Genomic DNA, 9,532 nt, shown 5'->3' on the forward strand with positions numbered 1-9,532 from the left:
GCAGAACACAGCGGCTTCGCTTAATATAAGAATGGTTTTCGTCAGTGAAATACAAAAAAGTGAGATGTGCACGTTTTTGATTGTGATATGTTTTTATTATATATATTTAGCGTAAATTCACTATACGGTACCAACAATGCTGAGCACAGGCAACAAGATAACTTCCCTGAGTAAATCTATAACGCGCATTAGGTTTAATAATGTAAATACGACCCATGAGCGCATCGAACTTGGAATATTCTATGAATTAAATTTATGCTTTTTGTTATTTATGTTATGTAAACAAGGGCCTACAGTACATTGAACGATTATACAGTAGGTCAGGGGCGTGCAACCTGTGGCCCGCGGAACCAAAATATGTGGTCCGCGGCCTACTTTGTTTTTTGGCCCGCAAGACAAAACATTCGTTAAATGTTTCAGGTAAATGTTAAAATATAAAAACTTCCTGACTGTTCCTAAGTCTAGGTCACCTTGTAGCACGTAAATGTTTAGTTTATGAGAATACCCACAGTATGAGGTGGAATGCGATTTACCTTAAATTACCGCCAAGGGGTCCAAGCACTTTAATTCAGGTGAACCTGGATAGGGTTGTTGGGAAAGTAAGCCAGATTCAAAGCTCACATTAAAGTGATTTTAAAATATTTTTCGTTGATTCGCAACAAACTAAAAACAAAACTGTTTTCTTTTCGTGGTAGTCACTAACAGGTGGTCGACGAGATATGCAAGTGACCTGTGGTCTAACCCGAATACACTAATTTGGTTCAGCAGTATGAACAGTTGCACACCCCTGCAGTAGGTCTTTGTTTTATATAAAAGAATTATGAAATGAGGTGGGGAAATACCCTGTTTATTGAGGATATCAAAGTATAGTAAATGGCAGCCATGTTTTGTCGTACTCAAATACTATTTTCCTATTTTAGTACAATACATTGTAATTTTTTATAGAGCTTACGCATTACAAATTCGAAACACTTTTTGGCGCTGGTCTAGAATCCTATCACAACGCACATTATTTGGGTTAGGGTGCGGGTTAGCGTTTGGGTTAGGGTGGGTGGGTCAAGTATTATTATTAAAGAAAGAATATAATAACACTTGACCCACCCACACCTAATGCTAACTTGCACCCTAACCCAAATATTGTGCATTTATTTTATAACTGTGGTAGGATTCTAGACACCCATATTTATGCCTTTCCTACATTTTAAACTTTGACAACTCGTTTTGTTAGTGATAAAATAAATGTGGTAAGATTCTCCGGAAAATATAAAACGTTGTCCAAAAAAAAAAAAGAAGCTGTTAAGCAAACTTTTCTGACATCTCTCTTTAATGGAGCAGGCCACAACAACATGCATTGGATCTCAGGCCTCTTTGTCAACTTTTGTTGAAATGCTTCAGGAAATTGTCGACAATGATCAAAAACAACAACAAGATGGTATATATTTGTCGAAATCTGAGACATAGAGTTTTTTTAATATACTGTTGCTGCCAGGCATAATATCAATTATAAAGAGGTTTCTTACGTCAATTATTTATTCTGTGCCTTATCAATTTTTGTGCAGTAGCGGCCATTAAAAGGCTGCAGCCGGTTATCACGTTTTGACGTTATTCACGCCTTGTTTCCTTTTTTTGCCTCGTTTTCTTCACTGTATTTACACCTTTCGGCAATGGCACAAGTTAATATGCCCTGAAGAAGATTACCTGGGTAGATTATCGAAACGTCGGCACAGAATAAATAATTGTCAGAACAACCCTCTTTATAATTGATAGAGTTTTTTGCTATTATACTAGGACACTTTTATAGACAAAACTGTTAGGCACACATAAAATTTGTAAACATGATTTGCATCAGTGTTAACTTAAACTTTTTATTTTGTGAAACATACCTTATATTATGGAACCCATTGTGAAACAGAATAAATAATATGGTCTACAAACTTAGTGGTTTATTTGATGACTAATTTTGTAAATTGTAATTGGTCTCAAACATGATAACAATGCAAACCTTTTAAAATATATCTAACTGTTAATCATAAACCAGATTAAATATCTTTTTTAGGTTTTGTAAATGTTGCACCAATCGCTTTTTGGACAAAGATTTTTGCAAAGTATTTTCTACATGTAAACAATCCCAACCACGATGATCTGCTTTTCTATGTGAAAAAACCTGATGGCTCTGAAAGCAATGTAAGTAAATGCCTACATTTAGGCTGACGAGTTATTTTTTTGAGTAAAACAATCTGCCTTAAATCAGAATTCAAAGCAGACTCTTTTTTGCACATTAAGTGATTAGGTTAATCCATGAAAAATTAAGATAAAACTTTCTTGGCTAAAATCAGTTTTTGGTTTTAAGTTAAATGGAAACATACAGTAAGATTTACAAATCAACAATACTTACTATTGCGCTTTTACAGAAATCAATAATACCATCACAATAATTAGGACCAACTACATAATAAAGCCAAATGTATAGTAGCATCCACCACAGAGTAAAAACTAATTGTCTGTATAAGACATAAACCTGTCGGGATAAATCCTAAATTAATCGTAGTAAGGCCTATGATCGAAAATAAGCCAGAAACTGTAGGGAGATATGTGATGCTTGGGTGCCTTAGTTTAAACGGCGCCATTAGGGAGCTGCTGTTTTGTTTAGCCCTGTTTGGGGTTAGAGGTGGGTAACGGGTGTTAGAGAATGGGTTAGGGTTCAAATTATTGGGAAAGTTAGTGATGTAATAAGGGGTGGGGTTTGGGGTTAGGTAAACAGATGTATAAGCCAGATTCTTGCTATTTCTTATTCTGTTGGATTTAGGACTTATTCTGATTTAGATGTTATTTTGACTATTAGGTAGTTAGTTCTATTTTGGTCTTGTTCCAAACAGTGTTTTATGCCGGCATCAATGCTGTTCTTATTTCAGTTTTAGGGCTGAAGTCCACATAAATATATTTGACTCCGATGAGCATCATCAATATTTTTAGAAAACACCGAAATATGGCAACTAAAAAAATATTGTTCTTCATATAACTTGAAATTAATTAACTAGTACAATTTTTGCTCACAGACTGAGGTGGAAGTGTTTCGCAGAGAGTCAAGCAAAGCTCCTGGTCTTGGTGATCCCAACTATGATTGGACGGAAACTGTTTATCTTAACCTGATTCTCCAACAGGTTAAGTATTAGAAATATATATTGATTATCAGACTTAGTGATAAGATTTTTATTCATAAACTTAGAGAACAGTTGATCAGTTTGTTTCAACTTCGGAAAGGTAATAATCACTGTTGTTATAATCTACAGTTGGAGTATACTCTATCTTGTGCGATTTGCACAAAAGAAAGCAGTCCTCAGTATAATGTTGTCATTCACAAAAAAGTTTCTCAGGTATGGGCACAAAAATACCAATATCATATTTTTCTTTGTTTATTGTAAGTACCATTACCAATTTTAGTTTAGCCTTCATATGCTTGTTTTTTTTTAACAGCAAGTTTATGCCTCACCAAGTAGACATAACATGGAAGAAAAAGGCAAGGGTGCAGAACTGTGCTATCCCAACATATTCTTTACCATTGATAGCTTTGATGAGGTACTGTACCTTTCCAATTTCATTATTGATTTGTGTTTGTTTTTTACACAAAAATATGTATATTTTTGTGTAGATATGGAATGATCTGTTCCTGGATCAAGGCAAAATAGTTTGTGTTGAAATTGTGGCATCAGACAAATCCAAAAAGTTTGGAAGTGTTATATTTTTGGGATCAGTCACCCATAAAGCATTAACGGAAGTATATAACAGAAGGGTATGATTCATGTTTTACACCTACATAATGTTTACCATTACCATGATGTAATAACAAACTCTTTGTAAAATAGAAACTTATAACTAAAACATCAAAATAGTTTTTACAAAAGTTTTTTTAGTTTGAGAATATTTTCTATATCCTTTTTAATACATAAATATTCTCAAAACTTCAGAAGGTCAAACTACCCACAATATAAACACTGCACTGTTTATACCACATAAAGGCTGCTTTCATGTCTTTTTAAACCAGCAGCGGTAATTTTTACGTACAATGTAACAGTTAAGAAATGTAAATAATCAGGAACAAGAAGGCGATGATATATACTGCCCAAAGTCTGAAGAGCAAAGCGCAATATAGTTATTTCCCTACACTTTTGTGCTTTACAAGTCACTCTATACAACGACTTTTTAAAGGCAGTCGATTTTTTAATCCTTTTTTCCACCACAATAAATGGGCTTAAGTCAAGGAGCTGCTTTCCCTTAAAGCTGCCACTTATGTTTATCTGATCAATGACAGACAAAGAACAACATCAGCTGGACGCAAGTGATGTCGCTTGGGCTGGCTAAAACCGAGGAGCCGGTGGAGTTCGTTCGCATGAAGGGACCAAACGGAAAAGGTTACGCGGAAATGGCCATTCGCAAGTGCACCAAAGAAGAAACGGCCGGTCTTCAGGTCAAGAAGGTACAGACATTTAATGTCGTCACCTCGTCGGTATGTTATGTTTAGGCGTGCAAGTCTGGTTTTTGATCAATGAGATTCCTTTCATTTCATTAAAAAGTAGAATAGACTAGCTAAGCCAGTAATTCAGGTCGGACACTTTATATGGATTCATTCGACTTGAGATATGCTGATGGCGCTTTTGCCGGTGAAATGTTTATATAGATTTTAACGCTAGCTTTGCTAGACTATTCTGCTTTTACTTAGCAGGAATTGAGGTCGACATTTATCTTGCAAGGGTCATGGTGATTTCCAATATCACATATTCAGTGCAACTGTAAAAAGGTTTAAATAGCTTTATGCATAAATATGCGATTTTTCTGTTTATACAAAGCGTGGGTTGATTTCGAAAAAACTATCAACTCACAAATGAATGTCTCTTTTGTGGTTCTAAATAACTTAAAAAAGGCCCGCGACACAATAAAAAAAAAACGAATACACGGCCCACTTGCTACGAAACAGTAATATCATAAGTTAACTTACAGTCGCCCTTAATACAGGGCTATAGGCCAGTGGTCTCCAACCTTTTTAATAAGTGACCCCAATTTAAATAAAATTTAATCCGAATTTACATTGCGACCCCATTCTTTTCAGATAGGAATAAAAAATATATAATTATAATAATGTTGGAACTAAGTAACAGGAGCAAATATGCGTAAATTATACACATTTCCAGAGAACTGTGGCTACATATGTGTACCAAAATGATTTTTTAGGAAGTTTTATTTCAATTATGAATTTGAATTAAGCACACGAAAGAACACCAAATTTAAATTTGTTTCAACACTAAATTGCATTTCGTGTGATGGTTACGCCTGCATAATGTCCATCAGTTGTAAAAACGCGGCTCCACTCTGCGTAAGCATAATCGCATGGCATGCTCTACTTCCAAGCGATTTACGATGTTTCGTTTTGTGATATGCTCATTGCGCTAAATTTCGTTAAACATAGCTATGTGGTTGAGAACGGAAAGAATAGTTAACTCACAAAATTGGATAGAGTCGGGGAACTTAATTGTATCGAAGTCCAAAAATAAATATTTGCTGAAATCTTTGTAACCTAGCAGGTCTTAACAGCTAAAACACTTATTTTATGTAGAACAAACAAAAGCTTATCTTTGCTATGTAGTCAGTAACAATTAATAGTATGATGTCACTGTAAAGAAAATGAAAAAGGGATGGCGCGACCCAGAAAACATTTAGGCGACCCCACTTGTGGGGTCGCGACCCATAGGTTGGATGGAGACCACTGCTATAGGCAATAGGAAAAATGCCATAATGTAGAAACTGGTGTATCGTGGCACACAGTTTGAGACACTGCTTTAAATAAAAATGAACGTTTTAATTTTTCTCACGTCAAAATTTCCGTACTGTACTCTGTGCACGAAATAAGCTTTAAATTTTGATCCAATGTTTTTAAATCGCAGTTGTTACAACGAAGCCCCTTTTCTGAGAAACCCGCCCTTATCGAAACCAATCGTCGCACTGAAACCACTCACCACTAAATGTTGTTACAGTGCACTTGCACGGGCACGTCATCCACAGTGGGTCCATGCCCCCTTCACCCCTTCCCTACCGCAAGGTCGGACCCAGAGCTGTCGGAAAGTCACGCCGGCGACCGAAGTAAGAAAGGCAAGTGGAAGGGAAAGTTCTTTCAGGAAAGTCTACTGAAGAAGTTGGATGAAAGCAATTCGCGGCCAGGTGAATTGAATGCAAGTGTAGCTAAATATATAATAGACATATGTTTAGTATGCACTAAAAAATATTCTCGAGTTATGTTTTCTGTACAATGGTGCTTTTTATTGCAATGATATTAATTGTGCAATTATCACGAAATATCCTGACGTATAACATCTAAGTATGTCTGATAATTTTGGACAGGAGGCGAAGCGATCGGTTTACATCCGATAATATTGTGATTTGGGCGCCTACCCGATCCCAAATTTGATCTAACTTTTTTCTACTTCAAAGGAATTTTCTGCAAATTTTTCCTTGAGCATAAATCACGTTTACAAGAACTTTTTTTTTACAAGAACTTACAATATTGCGTATTTGATTACAGGAATGGCATTATCGCAAAATATCTAGTTTTTCTATCGGAACAAGTTACACTTAATCATATCGGAAACAACTTACAATTGATATTCATATCTAAAAATAACGATTTATCTATAACACGTATAACTGAAAAGGCGCTTGATGCTGTTCCCGTGTTACTTTACCTGTTTAAAAACAGAAGTTTTTTTACAACTCTTTGTAGAAGTGGCGCAATCCCTACCGACGTCGCCCACTGAGGAGAAATCGCCACTGGGGGTGCTAAAGACTCACCTAACCTACGTCACGCTGCCTTGGCACAAGATTATTTTGGGTAAGTGTGTATTGAGAAAAAGGTTGGGGTACGCCTTTGTTAAACGTTTCAAACCGGTGTTGCCACCGTTATTATAAAAAGGTCAAGTACATACAACACTTCGCTTAATGATTAAACAAACTCTATTCCAAGAAACTTAATTACACTTCCTCGAACTCAACCTAATGTCGCTGACACCAATGGGCTTATGTATCGTGGTGAAAGTATATGATGGTGCAAGTCTGACAAAGTTTCTTTTGTTTTCTAATCCAAAATCTAAGTCGAATTTAACAAGGTTAAAGGGGTCGCTAAAGCAGACAACCGAATGCCAACCGAAATAACTTCAACCGGGTGTTTACTTAACGATAGCGGTTCGGCAACGATAAGATACTAGGTCGCCGGATAAATGTTTAAAGTGGATTTCTGTGGCGTTCGGTAAACAAACGTGGGAGTGCTAATCGTGACGTCATGGCTGAGACAGCACGTGATATTTCGTCACTCTGGTCTCCAAGAAAACAAGAAAGGCCTGGCAACGCTGTTGACAGCATCACAAACCTGCGTAACCCGAAAAGTAAACAAAAGTTGCGCATTGCTATTACCTCGTATAATTGGTATTTCTGAGTTTAAAATTCAAGTTTGAACATTACAGGGCGATGTTTATCACGTAGGTCTGTTTTGTTTGCTCTTAAAACACATAAGTAACACCCAAATAGTGATGTCCGATAATATCCGATGGCAAGTGGTGGTATCGATTATCGTCCGATACTCCGGCGATGTCGGTGGTGATACGATATGAATATAGTTTGTACATTTCTACGGTATTTTGCGATTCAACGTATAGTGTTTTCTACTTCGTAAGGTAAACTTTGCAGAAAGTGTTACTTTAAAAATGGGAAATAAAAAGGTTCGTAACGAAAAAAGTAAAATTTCGGCCAAATATCCAGAAAATTATTACCATCGCACAACTTAATTGAACGTATGTTTTTTGTTTAACCATATTAATAACATCGGACCGAATCGCACTTACTTCTATATCGGGTATACGTATCGGAATAAACACTTAAGTATCGCACAACCCTATTAGCAAACATTGTTGTTACCATTTCTTTTAAAAACCTGTTTTACTTTAGATATCCTCCAGTCGTTTGAAAAGCCATCGAGCGCCAAGCGGCCGGTTTTACACAAAATCGAGCACAAAAAATAAGACGTTTCAATTTTCATCGGCGCTAGGTCTGATAAAAGAACCATGCTGACCACTCATAACTTCAACATTTGATCCTTGTGAGTATAAAAAAACGCTGTTGGTGCTGGATGCGTTGATTTTATGCGCTCTGTACGAGTTTCTAGCAACATTTGTGCATTTCAAGTGCTTTTGTTCCTGTTGCCAGTTATTGGTCCTATTCGATTTCTTATTATAACAAGATCCGGCTTGTCTTACCCTGAAAAAAAAATGTGCAATATGATTGCGTCATCTTTCAAAAACAATAGCGCAATTCCCTGATCACTTGATGTTTGAAATTGTATTTTGCATTCGTCCCAGCTTTCTTCCGCGCAAATCGTTTTGCTTATCGCTTTTTAGGCTGCTTCACCAAGGCCAAGTTCTTTGATTTGCTAAGGCCGCGTTATTTAATCAGTGTTTCGGCTGGTGGTACTTCGTCAACTTTTTCACCGATTATGTTCAGTTCTCCTAAGGCACTTTTATTTGTGTTATGCAACGTTTCCTTTTTCGATTTTCGAAATAAATGAATTTAAATTGATCGTTGTTTGTAACCATAGTTTTAACCAAGATAATCAAAGTATAAAGTTACAAAGGATAAGCGAGGAAAACAAGTCTTTTTAAAATGTTCCCTATACAGAGTAATTATCTATGTACTGCGACTTGTCGCAGCTAAAAATTGAGATTGCGGATGCGCATGTCCAACTTGCTAAATAAACATCCGCCATAGTAAAGCATAACCTATTTCGCAACGTTCAGCGCATAACCGTGCGCCCAGCAGTCGCACATACGTAGGCTGATAAAGAATCAATCGCATTGCCTAACGAAAAGCCTTAACAGATATAACCCCGTACAAGTAATAGATGATTTACCGAACAAGAAGTGCAAATATTGCAGTCGTCATGTATAGCTTTGGTAAATGATTGACTCTTGTTTGTCGGCCGGTCGAAGCCTGTACCCCGCCTCGCACGAAACGAAACCCTTATTCCGCCGGTAATATTTATTTGCGCGATGTAAATCTCTTTTCAAAAGGTCGACCATCGTAAATGTCGCTTCGAAAACGACAGTTTGTTTTTGGTTTTCGTGCGCGTGTGGTATTACCCGTATTAAAACGGCACCTGAAGCTAAATTACCTAAAGCAGGAAACTAACTGTTCGGCCTGTTAATATCCAACTAGTAAGTATAACGTCATAAATCTGCAATTTTTATGTCGAAATCTGAAGGTCGTGCCTGAAATAACGATGATACTAGATCATTACAAAAAGTTTAATGCTAAAAGCCTACCTCAACATACAATATAACATTTATCCAACCATATAAACGCTTTGACTTGATGGATGCAAGTCTAACAGGTAATCCGGCCGCAGACCAAAAATGTTCTACCTTGTGTCAAATAATTTAGAGGCAAGTAGTCACAGTTTGGTTATGGCGCAATTAACATCCCCCGACAGAAGGTTGGA

At 36.7% G+C, this 9,532-nt stretch overlaps 1 protein-coding gene across 1 annotated transcript; it reads left to right on the forward strand.

The window, feature by feature from the left end:
• Positions 1–1,239: 1,239 nt before the first annotated feature.
• On the forward strand, positions 1,240–8,566 carry LOC146167456 (uncharacterized protein KIAA0930 homolog). The gene is made up of 10 exons (XM_083389117.1): positions 1,240–1,432; positions 2,057–2,184; positions 3,057–3,161; positions 3,291–3,374; positions 3,475–3,576; positions 3,650–3,790; positions 4,310–4,474; positions 6,027–6,210; positions 6,770–6,877; positions 7,987–8,566. Exons 1-10 carry the CDS (start codon positions 1,327–1,329, stop codon positions 8,058–8,060), a joined length of 1,197 nt encoding a protein of 398 aa, XP_083245243.1. The 5' UTR covers positions 1,240–1,326; the 3' UTR covers positions 8,061–8,566.
• Positions 8,567–9,532: the final 966 nt, after the last annotated feature.

Source organism: Ascidiella aspersa, chromosome 1 (assembly GCF_963924565.1).
Source record: "Ascidiella aspersa chromosome 1, kaAscAspe10.2, whole genome shotgun sequence".
In the NCBI taxonomy this organism is placed as follows: Eukaryota; Metazoa; Chordata; class Ascidiacea; order Phlebobranchia; family Ascidiidae; genus Ascidiella; species Ascidiella aspersa.

Coding starts and splice junctions, on each gene's coding strand:
- LOC146167456 (XM_083389117.1), top strand. CDS start 1,327: ATGGAGCAGGCCACAACAACATGCATTGGATCTCAGGCCTCTTTGTCA. Junction 3,791..4,309: donor CGGAAGTATATAACAGAAGG/GTATGATTCATG, acceptor GATCAATGACAG/ACAAAGAACAACATCAGCTG. Junction 4,475..6,026: donor CCGGTCTTCAGGTCAAGAAG/GTACAGACATTT, acceptor ATGTTGTTACAG/TGCACTTGCACGGGCACGTC.